Here is a 16,300-nt window from a genome sequence, read left to right on the forward strand (position 1 = left end):
ACGGGTTCTGGGTAGATGTAAATTTTAGGAGGGACACTAACTCAGTGTACTTATTATTTCCCTCTGAGGTATTTACTTGTAATGGGATATGTAAAAAACTTAAAATCTTAGCAGGTTTTTTTTAAGAGAGGAGATTAGCTCTCTGTATTTGTATGTGTATGGTCTATTCTGTGAACATGAGTCTGTTCTTTAAAGCAAATCTTTAATCAGTAGATAGTTTTCCTATTTAAAATTGTTGTGAAGGGCGCCTGGGTGGCTCAGTCAGTTAAGTGTCTGACTCTTGATCTCAGCTCAGGTCTTGATCTCAGGTCATGAGTTCAGGCCCCACATTGGGCTCCATACTGGGCATGGAGCCTACTTAAAAAAATAATAAAAATAAATAGAAATAAATTGTGATATGAATAATTATATTCTGCATTCTTTTTGAGAGGAGGCAGTAAGACTGTGGTAATCAAAACAGGTCAGTACTCATTCAGGTAGAAATGGAAAGATCAGCGGAACTAAATAGAGAATTCCTACGTAAGATAGCAATGAGATGCTAATGGTAGTAGAAATGCAGAGGTCAAAAAGTTTGGTAACAGAGTTGGTATACACTGGGGCAGTTTCTACATAATTTAAGAAACACATTAAAGAAGGTGTATTCAGGGGTATTTGAGGCACTTTGCAAAAGCAAAAGATAAATTTTATCTGGTTAAATAAGATAATATATATACTCGATAGAATACTGTATACTTGTGGAGAGAATGAGCTGTATCCATGTTTACATCTGCAGTAAAAAACAAAAGTGAATATATGGGCCTCCCATTTGTTTAAGAAAAGAAGGGAGCAGTGTAATACACTTACACATTTATATATGCTTTCCTGTGTTTATAAAATATTTATATAAGAATATATGAGAGTCCTAACAGTGGTTACCTTGAGAAACAGATCTAAAGTAAAAGATTTGACTTCTCATTATATATCTTCTTTTACTTTTTTATTTATTTGTTTTTAACTAGGTACAGAGATTGTGTGTGTGTGTGTGTGTGTGTGAAAATAAGTTCTTTTCAGAAAAGCAAAAAAACAAACGTGATTCTTTATGCTTCTAAGGGTACGTACACGTTGAATGCCTTAAAAGCCATGCTTGTACAGATGCAGTTTTGAGCTGTGTTTCTCTATAAGGTTAAGGAACCATCAGCCCCTTGTTATATCTAAAATGAGGGGAAGGGCCATCTTCTGTGTACACTGAGTGCTGGTATTTCAGTCTCCGACCCTTGGGTATAAGTCAATTAGTCACACGCTCTCAGGAAGCCCTAGTAGTGGTGAAAGTGACTGACATTGGCTATCCTCGGCCATTCAGAATATCCAAGAACTCTTTTTTTTTTTTTAAAGATTTTATTTATTTATTTGAGAGAGAGAATGAGAGATAGAGAGCACGAAAGGGAAGAGGGTCAGAGGGAGAAGCAGACTCCCTGCTGAGCACGGAGCCCGATGCGGGACTCGATCCCGGGACTCCAGGATCATGACCTGAGCCGAAGGCAGTCGCTTAACCAACTGAGCCACCCAGGCGCCCTCCAAGAACTCTTTTGAGTTAGTCTGTAAAGGAACACCAAACTAATGATACTTGCACGACGATTTCCCAGTCTGTAGCTTCACCTCTTCTTGAAGTGAACACACACGTGTGTCTGAGTGAGCACTAAGTATGAATCTAATTTATTGTTTTAACTAAAAATAGATAAAGCAAAGAACACATATAAGTATACGGCTTGATGGATATTCATAAACAACATACCTGTGGAACTAGTAACCTCATCAAGAAACTACTGGCAGCCCAAAAATTCTGCCTAGATCCCCTTCTGGTCACTATCCACTTGGAAAGGCAACTATCCCGAATTGGGAAAACATAGACTAAATTTTGCCCAGTTTTGTCTTTATATAAATGGAATCATAGGGTATGTGTTCTTTTATGTCTGACTTCTTGAACATTTTGGGGGGATGGGTTTGAATTTATTTTTTAAATAATTGCCAGATAGCTGCCTTGCAGCTATTATTAGTAACAAAATACTTGTAACACCCCCAAATTGTCTTTGGGACTGCCAGCCTGGGAGGATGGTGAAATTGACAAACTGGTTGAAACAAAATACAGACTCAAAACAGGTTATGCAGGGCCCTTGTGCAATTGGCCCCAACCTGCTTCTCCAGCCTCACCTGTCATTCTCCCCCCCCCCCCCCCCCCCCACTGTCTTAACAGCACAACCTTTTGTCTTACAGATTCCTTCTTCAAGCCCTATCTTAAATGCTGGCTCTGTGAAGCCTTCCCCCACTGTTCTGAATCATTGGGTCTTACCTGCTTTCTATTCTCTTCACTGTGTTCTTTCCTGTATTGTAGCATTTGTCACCTTCTATTTTAATCATTAGTCAGTCTTCATGGGCCAAGCTCTTTTTACATAGTCCCTAGTGGAGAGCATCATGTCTGTCCCATTATAAGCATCCCACAAATGTTGACTCAATGGGAATAGAGCCCTCTCCGAGGACTTGATAATCTCTTGGAGGAGACAGGCGTGCAGAGGCTTACCTTTAACGTTCCCATGGTACTTCCTGTGTGCCAGCCGCTGTGGTAAGTGCTCTAATAATCCTCACCATAATGTTGGAGGGCAGGTACTATTATAATCCCTGTTTTGCAGATGAGATTAAGTAACTAGGCCGAGATCACCCAGCTGATAAAGTGGCAGAGCCAAGAGAATGGATCCAGGGAGTCGGGTTCCAACATCCTCTCATCCTCTTCTTCATGATAAGTTGTGCCAGAAAGGGATATTGGGGCGGGGGGGGGGGGGGAGTCAGATCATCCAGGACCTTTGATAAGGAGTTTGGAGTGTTTTATAGGCAATGGAGAGGCAATGAGGTTTTTGAGTAAAAGACGGGTTTTCTGTTTGGGAAAAAGTGACTTCGGTAGCAATATAGTGGCTAGGTGGACAAGTAGCAAGATTAGAAAGAGTCCTGCAGAAACCCCACTGGAGTTAAGGGCAGTGGAAATGGAACAGGGGCAGCAAGTCCTGGCTGAGTACCTGCATCCAGCTCTCCCTGCAGAGACCCACTACGACAAGAGTAAAGGAGCCAAAATCAGGAGCAATGAGACACAAGGACTGACTTAGCAGACCTAAGAAAACCAAATCCTTAGCTGCAATGGAGAAAAATGAGAAGCATCCTGGTTACCAGGTAGATCCCCCTGAAGACTGAGGAGTATCCAAGTACTACACTGTGAACCAAGGAAAGGTTGATTGAAAGCCTATTCGAGAATTATTTCTAGATCCTCTGCCTGATTTCATGTAGTTAAACCATTGTGCACTCTCTGATTCAGGTACATGAGAAGCTTACTTTCCAGAGAACGTAAAACAGGGTCTTGGGACTGGGGAACCCCAGGCACATCTGAGGATAGGCAGGGCACACTGAAAACGGGATGAATTAGACAACTGAATGCTGAGAACCACTGCTGTCCCCAGCCTTCCCCCCCCCCCCCCGACCCAGAGACCAGATGTCACTTTTCTGAGGAATCTGACCAACCCAAAGAAAAGATCTGAAGATACACTGGAGGGTTCCCCAGGGAAATTTCTCCACCAAGTCACCCTGCTCTGAAGCCCATGGTCACAAACTGCACCCATGTGCATAGACTTCCTGATGGGCATTGAAATGCCCAACTCTTAAGTATGAGTGAACAGCCAAGGATCATCAAGCATTTGGGGAAAGTCTCTAAACATGGAAGAGAAGCCAAAACAAACTAGACAGATAAAGTGGGGAGGAAGTTAATCTATGATTATCTTCAGAGATAAGTGGTTGTAAAAGATAATACATTAAAAATAAACTTTGTATAAAAATAATATGATAGCAGAAATGGAAAATAACAAATGTACTCAAGTTGAGGAAATCAAGAAAGTACAGCAACACGACAAAGAAACTGGAAGACGGGAGAGCAAAATTATAAGAAAATTCGAGGACCCATCCACAAGTTTCAATAACTGAATAATGGAACTTCCAGAAAGAGCAAAAAAAAGAGGACGTGGAAAGTAAACAGTACTAAAGAAATTCAAGAAAATTTTCCAGAACTAAAAGACTTTGCATCTTAAAACAATGTATGCATATATAACTGAAAACAAACAAAAAAAATCTAAATTTTTAAAAGGGGAGTGAGGATCAACCTGATACAGGAGCCATTTCTTTTACTCATGTGGCTGAAGCTCCTGCTGTTCACAGAAATAAGGAAGTAGAAAGTCTTGTGAGGAAGGAAATGAGTTCAGTTTTCCCCTGAGTGACTTCAGGCTCTCATCAGCACATGCTGATGTCCAGCAGACAGACAGAAGTCCTGTGTTGAAAGGAGGATGGTGCTCAAGCAAACACAGGAGGCAGATGCAGAGAGGTCTGATGAGAATCACAGGGCAAGGCATGATCACCCTGAGACTAGAGAGAGGAGGGAGAAAAGGCCTACATAGAAGAGGAAGGAAAGGGAAAGAACAAGGGCAGAAGAGCAAGAAATACTCCGAGGAAACTCTGAGGGTTTAGGCAGGGCTTTGAGAAGGAAAATCCATATGGAGTTGAGTATCTGAGAAGAAGCACTGGGTGCTTTGACCCTTAGGTTGCTGTTGGTGAAGTCTGAGAGCAATTCTGCACAGGAGAGGAGAGAGGAGAAACCATAAGGACAGTGGCTGTCAACATATTTGTGTTCTCTGTACCATCTGAATCGTGGGATTTTTCGGTGGCATCTTTGAAATGATAGAAAGGCTGAAAAGCACACCATCCCAAGTCAACAACGATGTGAACACCATCCCCAAAGGTACTGTTGTTCTAGTCGCCAAGCACCTCAGGCTCTGGTCTGACCTGCTGTTACTCCTTCCACCTCTTCTCAGGCTGCATTCAGTAGACTTGGATGGCCCAGGTGTTGGGAAATTTGACCTAAATACTGAACTTTAATTGGTCTTGTCGTTTATGACAATTATATAAAGTTGTCTTGCTCTATTAAAATGCCTATTTTAAAACAGTGGTTGATAAAATGACTTTTCTGACTATATTGTCATAGCCCAGACTAGCAAACCAATTCTAAGTTGTTCTGATTATTCTAAGGATGATGGAGATGAACAACACAAATCAAAAGCCTTTACTTTACAAGCCTCAGTAAAGTTTACAAAGCCTTTACAAACCATGGATCTGCTCCTAATTACAAAACTCACTAGGTTATTTTTTAAGATCTGGGAAAAACAGTGATCCCTTTCTCAATTTCCCATTGACATTGAGCTATACCAAGTCATTTGACCCAACTGTAGTACAATTACTTTGCCCTGAGTAAAATACATGTTTGTGGATAGCCAGTTATCGCTTGCATTTTTCCTTTTTGGAAAATTTGTTTTCAAAGCAAATACAGTTCTTTGATATTTAGAAGAACTGAGAAATGGCATGTGATCAGAGTATGATTTCTTTCCCAGTGAGAAAGGTTCAGGTATTTTTAGTCTGGTTTGAGACAAGAGTCTACCTAGTCACTGAAAGCCATAGAGTTTCAAACACGCATTTACAATAAAGATGTCTTCTAGGACTGGTGCTTGGGATTGTCTGTGGTATCCTGACAGCACTTGTGTTTTTTAAGTTCTTTAGGACTTCTGTCAGGCACATTTCACACTTTAGTCCCATAAAATGAACACACCGGCAGCACGTTTAGAATTGCTTATGCCTTTTGGTTTTTTTTAAGTATTTAATAAGTTGTGATAAGGACTGGCAGGTTTCCCGAAAGCTAAACTATTTTTATTTGCTAAGAAGAGAAAAGGATATTTTGTATCGCTCAATTGCTGGGTGTTCTTGTTTGTTCATTTCTGAAAACAAAAAAGTAGTATAGCTTTCTCATGTAAAATAGAATTGGAATTTTGACTGTCAGTTTTCTTGTAAATTGTCTTCTAAAAATTCTTTCTGATTTTGCTCTTTTTTTGTGCAGTAAAGATATTTCCCTTACTTACTAGATTGTTGGTAAGTAAATCATTTTTGACGTCATGTGGCATCTTTTGCATGAACATAGCATTTGCTCTTCTAATTGTCACTTTTGATATGTATAAGGAATGATCTGATGATTACATGGAAGGGAAGGGAAGTGGTAACTGGAAAATAAAATTAATTCCCAACAGCTCTTCTACCATATGGGTGAGTTTTATTACAAACTAATGGTAGAATCAAAGTCACACTTGAGAGTAATCACAAATAGCCCAACTCTCTCCAAGGTCCATATGGGCAAAAAAAGAATGCCAGCACACCTTCAGATGGAGATTTGGGAATGGATCTTTAGCAGTACTCTGCACTTCCTAGATTTGCATGGAGAAAGAAGCCTTCACGATTCCATCAGCAGCATTTCTTTTAATAGCATTGCAAAAAGTAAATTAATAGCACTTTATTTTGTTCTTGAATAGTCTTGTGGGGGATGGCAAATGCCCGTCTCCAGGGAGGATGTGTCATTGCAATTGTTATAGGTCAGTGGTGACAAATCCACTGTGGGAGGACTCCAAATCCACTGGACTCACAAGCACAGTGGGATGCCATCTGGGATGGTGGTATGTGGGACAGATGATGTTCGAACTCTCATGCAGTCTATGTTGTCTACCCTGACTCTGCTACTTGAGCCGTGAACCAAGCCGGTGAGAAAAATCACTGTAGTGTCTAAAGTGCATCGGGGCCCTTCAAGACCAGGGTCTGAGGTTCCCACCTCTGTTATGTGACTTCTAAAGTAAACCCTTTGGAATGATTTCTTTGGTCTGATCATGAACAGTTGACCGTTGACCAATACAGGTTTAAACTGCACAGCTCTACTTATATTTGGATTTTTTTTTTCATAAATACAGTATAATACTGTGAATGTATTTTCTCAGCCATACAATTTTCTTAACCTTTTCCTTTCTCTAGCCTACTTTATTGTAAAAATACAGAGAATACATAGACCATACAAAATATGTGTTAGCTGTTTATGGTATCAGTATGGCTTCTGGCCAACAGTAGGCTCCTGGTAGTTAAGTTTTGGGGGAGTCAAAAGTTATATGCAGATTTTCAACTTACACAGGGGTCAGTACCTCTAACCCTCATGTTGTTCAGGGGTCAACTGTATAAGCAGCAGATAATAAATAAATAGATTTTATAATATAAATATCTTTGACAAGTTTTTCCTTTTTAATAAAGTTATTCCTTTTTATGGAACTATAACATAGATAGTTTTCACTTTTCCGATGATTTTTCTTGGCATAAATTACATATTTGCCATTTTAGTTTATTCTTTCTTGACATTTCCTTTTGTTTTCTCTTGGGTTGCATATGGGTTGTAATTTGTATTTATGTCTTGTAGTTATTTAGAAAACACACCTACTGTCTTTAAAACTATACAAATCATTATCTTTCTAGATAATTCTTTTTCTTTCCATATCTTTCCAGAAAATTCCTTTTTCTAGTCATCAAAGCCAAGACTGAAGCCATAAGTATAAACTCCATTCTGTGCGACATTTCATTCACTTTCATCTACCCACCCCCTCCAGCTCTCCGGCCATTGCTAATGTCATCTGAATTCACAAGCCACATCACTATTCCCAATAAATTAACATTATGTATCTTCTCCAAATTTTACTTTTGCTTTTTCCATTCCATTTTATTATCATTATTATATTTATCACTATTATTATATTGATCACTTAGTCTAAACTCTTCTTTCCTCTTGATTCACAGTGTGTCCAATGAGCTAATCTTAATTTTGATTCCTCTCTGGTACAGTTTCCAGGAAGGATGACTGGGGTATACCTCTCAGCAACCTTCCTATGAAGATGGGTATATTTTCTGAGACCTTGTATATCAGAATGTGTCTTTTGGTTGCCATTCCTTTTGTTGACCTAAATAGCAATTTGTCTGAGAACAGTTTTTGTGGTGCAACTTTTCTTAAACTGTTGCCATTTTGCTCTATTGTGTTCTTTTGTTGTTCTTTTTTATTTTTTAGTTTCAGAGTTTTTTTTTAATTTTTTATTTCAATTCAATTTACTTAACATATACTGTATTATTAGTTTCATGGGTAGAAATTAGTGATCCATTGTTTTCTATTCTTGGTCGTTCTGGAGGATAAAGGTGAGACCCTCCTCAACTGATTATTTTTAAGTTAGCTGTGATTTTTCAAATGCTGCATCCCAAATAATTCCTTGTCCTTGAAATGCAAAAATGCCCTGAGATTCTATCTAGATCTGGTTCTCTTTTGAGTACTCTTACCTAGAGCATGAGTCTTCTATACCATCCCAGATGTTCTTTAAGTCATCATTTGTAGATGGAGTTTCTTTGTTTTTTAATAATTTTTTATTGTTATGTTAATCACCATATATTACATCATTAGTTCTTGATGTAGTGTTCCATGATTCATTGTTTGTGCATAACACCCAGTGCTCCACGCAGAATGTGCCTTCTTTAATACCCATCACCAGGCTAACCCATCCCCCACCCCCCTCCCCTCTAGAACCCTCAGTTTGTTTTTCAGAGTCCATCGTCTCTAATGGTTCATCTCCCCCCTCTGACTTACTCCCCTTCATTCTTCCCCTCCTGCTATCTTCTTCTTCTTTTTTTTCTTAACATATATTGCATTATTTGTTTCAGAAGTACAGATCCGTGATTCATCAGTCTTGTACAATTCACAGTGCTCACCATAGCACGTACCCTCCCCAATGTCTATCACCCAGCCACCCCATCCCTCCCACCCCAGCAACCCCCAGTTTGTTTCCTGAGATTAAGAATTCCTCATATCAGTGAAGTCATATGATACATGTCTTTCTCTGATTGACTTATTTCACTCAGCATAACACCCTCCAGTTCCATCCACGTCCTTGCAAATGGCAAGATCTCATTCCTTTTGATGGCTGCAGAATATTCCATTGTGTATATATACCACATCTTCTTTATCCATTCATCTGTCGATGGACATCTTGGCTCTTTCCACAGTTTGACTATTGTGGACATTGCTGCTATAAACACTGGGGTGCACGTACCCCTTTGGATCCCCACATTTGTATCTTTGGGGTAAATACCCAGTAGTGCAATTGCTGGATCGTATGGTAGCTCTATTTTCAACTGTTTGAGGAACCTCCATACTGTTTTCCAGAGTGGTTGCACCAGCTTACATTCCCACCAACAGTGTAGGAGGGTTCCCCTTTCTGTAGATGGAGTTTCTGCTTTTATCCCCATGCTTACCTTCCTCTCAGCACCTTGATGTTTGTTCTTCTGTGTACTCTGGGAGAATGACTGAACTCTTCACTTCTTTATACCTGATTTGATTTTCTCCAATGTCAGTTCAACTCATCATCATCTCCAAAGCAGGTATTAAATCTGTGATTATTCTTCCACTTCCTTGAACTCTTTCATCCATCTCTGCCCATATCTCAAATCCTTGATTGCCATTTTATCTCATCCTGGGCTCTCCTTGATGCCTTTTCACTTTTATTTCGTGGAAAATGTATTAAGACTTAAGACTTAATAAAACTTAATAATTAAGTTGTTTAATTATTAGGAACATACATCACCTCAAACTTTTTGTGCACTTACATAGCAAAAATAACTATCATTTTCTCAGGACTTATTTTTACCAGATCTTATACTAAACATTTTATAGACTTTATATCATATAATCCTTAGGACACCCTGCAAGGAGGAATTATTATCCTTATTTTACTCATGAGGAAATTAGCTTTTTAAAAGGCTATAAAAAACATTAAAAAGCCCGAGGCGACATAACCCAAAGTCAGTAAATTGAAGAGTCAGAATTTGAACCCAGGGCTGTCTGTTTCCAAAGCCTGTTTTCCCAACTACCACACTATACTATCTCCTCTATAAATCACTTTCATAGATTTATATTTTAATCAAATATTCAAAAAAATAATGCTCTTCCTCTTTTCCTGGAGATTTTTCATTGCTCCTTTTTACCTGTATTCTATGTGTTGATCTCTGGCTGTTCATTCAACCTTATAGGAGATCGCTGCCTACCCGGGCTTGAAGAATTATTCTAGAACTCCTTCCAGCTGCCTCTCCCTGGACCCGGAAGTTGTGAACAGTCTACAGACCAGTTACAATGTTATTTACCCTCTGGAGAGGTTGTGTAGTGCAGTAACAAGCGCATCGTGTTTGGAATTACAAAAAAAAACCCAGATTGGAATCCCAGTTGTGCTATGCACTAGCAGGACAGCTCCGGCAAGTTACTCAGCCCGTGTTACAGGTCTGTGTTACAAGGTCAGGTGCCCATTAAGCCAAGTGCAGGCCAGGTACAGTACCTGCCATGAACGGGGCACCCACACAGGATGCTGTTGTCATTCCCGTGCAGTATTCGGGTTGCCTGCTGGGGCTCCCCACCCCCACCCCGGCTCCCACTCCCGCCCCCCCACCACGCCCCCAGGCCTGGAGGAGTCCTCCTCCCAGGATGCACCGCTGTGCTGACCCCTGGCCCAGGCTGGGCGCGCTCAAGTCTCGGCCTCTGAACAGAGGAGAAAGGTGCGGGGGAAGGATGAGGCTCCCAGACCCTGCCGGTCCGGGTGTATGCGGGGCGGGCAGACCTCGCGGGTGCCAGAGCCGGTGCTGCACAGGCTGAGCCGGGCCCCTTTCCCCACGCAGGCCGAGGCCGTACCCTGGCTCCGCCTAGGCCTTGTCCCAGGTTCATGTCCCTACGCAGACTGAGCCCGTGTCCCTGTCCCTGCACAGCCAAGGCCGTGTCCCCACGCAGGCCGAGGCCGTGTCCTGCGTCCCTGTCCCGACGTAGGCCGAGGCCCTGTCCCTGTCCCCACGAAAGCCGAGGCCGTTCCCTCCATCCCTGTCTCCGCCCAGGCCTCGTCCCAGGTCCATATCCCCACGCAGACTGAAGTGTGTCCCTGTCCCCACGCAGGCTGAGGCCCTGGCTCTATCCCCACTCAGGCTGAGGTCCTGCCCCTGCCCCCGCACAGACCGAAGCCGTGTCCTTGACTGAGCTGCCTTCCCTTGGCTGCAGCTCACGGGTAGTGGGCCTTGCCAAGTCAGGCGCGTCCCAAGGCTAGAGTACCAAGCTGTTTCCCATCTTTGCCTTTGCCTGCGTGGGTTTTTGTGAATCACTGGGTTGGCTCCATCTTTTCTGGATATTAACCCCGCCCAAGTGAACAGAGATCTAGCCCAGATTACTGCTGTTCTCTGTGGCAGGGGGCTCAGCAGGGAGCCCTAGAGACTGTCCAGAAATGGGCAAGCTCCTATGGCCTTTGTAACTCCAGCCATGAGGCCTCTTTGAGTAGGCTTTGTTTTTGTCAGGTAAAAGTTATTATCCCTACTTGAAAAAAAAAAAAAAAAACAACACTGAAAATATGCCTTTACTTACTCTAAAATTCAAGAAAATTTATCAAGGGCCCCAGCATGGGCTTAGACTCAGTAGTTGGACCCTCTTCCATGTAGTCATAGTTTGAAGACTGAAATTGCCCTCTAAAATTTGACGCTCACCTCAATTTTTCATTTAGTTCATCAGAAAATGTCTTTAAATTAACTGGAATGAGAAAGAAAAATCTGAGTAGCATGTTGAATTATAGAAAGGGTAAAGCAATCCAATTAGGTAGTTTTGAACCCTGTAAATTGTGCTCCATCATCCATTAATGGATCAGTAATAAACCAATGTAGTAGATCCAGACCGACAGTTTTTAGAGTCAAGATTAGACTAGAATAGACAATAGAGTACATCACAAATAGTATGGATAAGTATTGTTTTGTGAAACTTTGGTTTGAGTTATATATATTTGTAGGTATATTTGTATTAGGTCATGATGTAAAAGGTATGTATTGTGGATTACATTTAAAAAAATGAGCTACTGGTTTAGACCAGGATAAATATGACATATACAGAAAGTACCCTTACAAGAATAGTAATCTATCTTAATAACAATGATTGGAACTGTAGAAGAGTCAAATGGTATTTCTGTCCTAATTAGCTCCTTGTTTTATATTTACGTGGTATTAGCATGGCATATATCTGGGTATCTGATCATCAGTATGCATCATTGCTGATATGTAAGGAATGGAATGGCAGAATTGCTTCAATATATGGGATCAGCCCCTCTGGTGGTCACCAGTTATGGGAGCCACAAGCCATCGTTGTTACTATGAAATTATGCATGATCTATACGTACTTCTATTACACGTGTGACCATATGAGGATCTTTGCTTTACATTGTTCCTGCTGAAACCCAGTAATGAAGTTTAATAGTCCAAGAGTTTTCTGATCTGTTCTGATTGCTATGTTACCTTGATAAAGAGCATATTTGAGGCCAAAGGGGTATTGATTGCTACTGACAATCAGATGGTCTTCTTTTCAGCTTTGAAAAAAGATTTTTAAAAAAATTTAACTAACATCTGAAGCCCTTAGTGCTTATTAGAATAATTATTTTCATATTTTGTATTTGCATTTGTTTGTTGAATGGTTGGTTGGTTGATTTTGATTTTAAGAATGTAAATAACAAAAAGTTTGGACCAGAGTTATTGTGGCTAATTTCCCTGCAGACAATATACCCTCTAAAGTTTAGGCCAGAGATTTAATTATACATGGCTGGTATTCTATTTTGCAAATGGGCCTTGCAGACAGTTTAATATGATCAAGCAAACTATTTTTATTGTAACCATACTTACTGGTGTCAAAACTGCTCTGATAGGAGCTCCATAAACGTGTGAATGAATGAACATTATCAATTATTCATGTAAACATTTGGTGACATCAGTTTTTAGTAAAACTTAATTTTTATACCTGGTTTATTTAAAGAGAAACTAATATTTGGCAGATGTAGCTGTGTTATGAGACATCTGTTGTGTGAAGGAACAGAAATCATCCTATCTTATTGAACACCTTCAGACAGCACCCAATAGTGAAACAAGTTATGTGACATCTGAAGGTCAAATTCAAAACCAGCCTAATGTAAAAGAGGTTAATAAAAGGGGGGGTGGTGATCTTTCCTGATGCAAGATCTCAGGAGAAGGCAGTGAAAGACATAATCAACGTGGTGTGTGGTATTTTGCTCATAATCCCTTTAGTGTCCTCGGAAGTGTTAGACCCTAGCCCTCGCTATGTAGTGGACCTGTGGATGGTCTCCCACAGAGGGAGAACAAAAGGCTGCTGATATTCAGGGAACCTGCTTCCCTTTCCAGCCTTAGCCAAGGCTCAAGACTCTAAGTAGCTAGAAAGCAGGGACCATCACTGCCTTGTTCACTGAGATTTCCCTATTTTTAGGCACATAGGAGGTGCTCGATAAGTAATTGTTGAAGGAATGGAAATACCATGGAAGGAGGAAAAGCAGCAGCAGAAGGTACATACAGCTTAAAACAAAGGGGGAAGGAGTGTTACCAGAGCCTTAACTAAGACTTATTGAGGGTCTCCTCTGGTAGTGTTTCTGGGCTATCTGGGCTCATAGGGTATTTACAGCCTAGTGGAGACAAGGCATATACCTGCTTGTGTATATATGGATTCACACACACACACACACACACTGATCGAGTTGTCTTATGGAAGTATTTTGTGCTATACGGGTAAAAACTGGGGCTGCACGTAAAATGGGGTAATGGTGTGTGTTGGATAAGTGTAAAGGCTTGAGGAAGAGAAAGGGTGATTAAAGTTGATTTGAGAGGCAGAATTTCCCAGAGGAAATGATTGGGTCTTGGATGAGGAGGGATCACAGATGGGGCATGAGCAAAGGTCCGAGTGAACATAGCCACGGGCTCAGCCCAGAGGCTCACTGTATTGGGGTACAGTGAAGAGAAAAAGTGGGATAGGCTAGGTGGGGAATCACATTTTGGAGGGGAGTTTAGGAAATAGGCAGTCCTAGACGGTTAGGTTAGCATAAGGAAGCCATAAATTCTGGAGCAAGGACATAATTTGATAAAGGCTATGTTTTAAGATTACTTGGAAGCAATGTGCAGGAGAACAGCTCTACCTCAGGGACCAGAAAGGAAAAGGGAAACAGCCCCCCCCCCCCCCCCCCGGGATAAGGATCTCAATACCATCCAGTTCTCTGGTTACTGTGGGTGCTTTGGTGGTACAAAAGCAACTGATGAGGGGAAATACATTTGGTTTAGAACTCCACCAGAGGGAGTCTGGAAATGACCAAAGAGTGACCGAGCCAGTCCAATAGCCATGATCCCGCAGGTGGTCAACACTCTTACCCTCAAGCCTGGGCTGTATTTCCAGTGCCCCATGGAATAATCGGTCTTTTATGAAGCAGGCAGATGAGGGAGTGTCTTGTTCTTGGGAATGAGTCTTCGCTGGCTGACTTCATGAAACTCAGTTTGGCTTTTAAAAAAAAAATCATACCCAAGAATTCACAAGCTGAAGAGAGGTACCCATTCTTGGGTGTCTCAGGTTAGCCAAACAGATCTTCTCCTGATTCCTTGTTGGCAGGTGGTATGTAAGGTATGGGATAGGAGGGAGAACGGAGTAAGAGGGCAAAGATAGATGGTGATCTCCTTGAGGTCAGGGACATTGTCTCCACCTTTGTGTGTCATGCATCTCGTATAGTACGTTTATTGAATGAATGATGACTGAATGGGTAAGGGGCATTTTGTTTTCATTATCTGTCACATATAACACGGTATTGACAGCCCAGGCATTTACCAAGACATCCATCTCCCTCTTAACTCCCACTGCTTCCTACCTACCAGTGTAAGTGCTGATGCAGCTCATTCAAGTCTATTCAAAGCACATGGAATATTTACACTGATGCCCAACACAATGCTAGATAAAGGGAGCACGGATGTTAAAGCTACTACGTTCTGCATTCACAGACTGAGGTCACTCATGGGATTAGTTGTTCTGGGGATGAAAACTTTTCTGCCCACTTCTGTCTGCTTCCTGATGCCATGTTGTGCAGTCTTAGCTCCTCTTAAAATCCACGGCAATGCTTGCCTGCATGTGGGATATGAAATAGTAAATGTCTGAGAGTCCATCTCTTCTGTGGTCCCAGTTTGTACCTATGCAGAGCATATCAATATACCCACACCACATACACATATGTAGATTTCCCTCTGTCCGCTGTACAGTAGGTCTGTATGAGTGTGTGTCTGTATCGGTTTGGGCAATCATGCTATATTTTTATTCTTGAGATCCTCAGCTCCTCCAAAAGATATGATGTGCCTGGCACATAGTATGAACCCAAGAAATACTTGATGAATGAATGAATGAATAATATGTTCAGAGAGTGGTCAGGGTGCTACTTAGAGACTTTTACTCAAGATTTAATTGGAGAAACTAAGTCTATATGCATGAAATAAGGTCTCTTACAAAGCAACATAGGAATAAAGCTCATAGATGATATAAATTAATAATAGTAATTATAATTATCATCATAGCTAATGTTCACAGAGGGCTTCCCATATGCCACGTACTCTCCTAAGTGCTTTTATGTATATTAACTCATTTAACACTTCTACAACTCTGAGGTATTGCTGTTATTTTCCTCATTTTGCATGTGAGAAGCCCGAAGGACTGAGACATTAGGTGACTTGCCTGGAGTCACACAGCTAATAAGCATAAGTCACTAGTTAGCACAATTGCCTGGAGTCACACAGCTAATAAGCAAAAGTCACTAGTTAGCACAAAGTGGGACAAAGCTTTAGCAGCAAAAACTTTCTGGAGGAGGCAAGTAGAGATGTGGCCTGCCCTATCACCTTCAGCCACACCCGTGGCCAGGGGCCCTATGCACAGACCTTCTGGCCATCCCTCAGTGAGGGCTGCAGGCAAAGAGGCTGTGGAGAGACAGCTTACAGGACAATGCGTGATCTGGCTGGTAAAGAGCTCCATAACCTTCCCAGAGGATGTGCCAGATGGATTCTTAAAACGCTTTGTTCCAAGTACTTGGTATGTGACAGACCTAAGTCTTGGAGGGAAAACTCTCCCCCCTCTCCCAACAAACTCAGAGTAGAACTGGCCATCTTCATGACACCCAGTACCCACTTGGAAGTTTTGAGAAAGCCCAACGAATTTGCCTTTGAAAAAAGTAACTATCTGTTGTGTTAGATGGGAAGAGACACAATCCTAAAGGTACCCTATTCTGCACCGAGCGTGGACTCTGTGCCAAGAATTGTTCTGACTCTGAGGATTCAGCAGTGAACAAGGCAGACAAAAACTCCAGCCCCCAGGGTGCTAACATTCTAATTCAGGAGAGAGGTCATAAACAAGTCAATAAGTAAGAAGTCGCATGTGTCAGAGGGTGATGAACGGCACTCAAGTACCAATGTATGAGAACCATTAGTTCTGGCGATCTGCTCTTCCCTTTTCTTACTTTTTTTCAAATTATCTGCC

At 41.4% G+C, this 16,300-nt stretch overlaps 1 protein-coding gene across 4 annotated transcripts in view; it reads left to right on the forward strand.

The window, feature by feature from the left end:
* The first annotated feature begins 10,155 nt into the window (after window positions 1-10,155).
* CERS3 (ceramide synthase 3) overlaps window positions 10,156-16,300 on the forward strand; it is a 113,295-nt gene continuing 107,150 nt past the window's right edge. The window contains exons 1-2 of one of the 4 annotated variants that reach the window (XM_027571434.1): window positions 10,458-10,500; window positions 13,238-13,313. In XM_027571434.1, coding sequence (XP_027427235.1) covers window positions 13,275-13,313 — 39 coding nt within the window. In that variant the 5' untranslated portion in view covers window positions 10,458-10,500; window positions 13,238-13,274. Of the gene's footprint in view, window positions 10,229-10,453; window positions 10,501-13,237; window positions 13,314-16,300 lie in introns of those variants that run through there. The other 3 variants (XM_027571436.1, XM_027571435.1, XM_027571437.1) reach the window with 3 other exon arrangements.

Source organism: Zalophus californianus, chromosome 6 (genome assembly GCF_009762305.2).
Source record: "Zalophus californianus isolate mZalCal1 chromosome 6, mZalCal1.pri.v2, whole genome shotgun sequence".
NCBI classification, from domain to species: Eukaryota; Metazoa; Chordata; class Mammalia; order Carnivora; family Otariidae; genus Zalophus; species Zalophus californianus.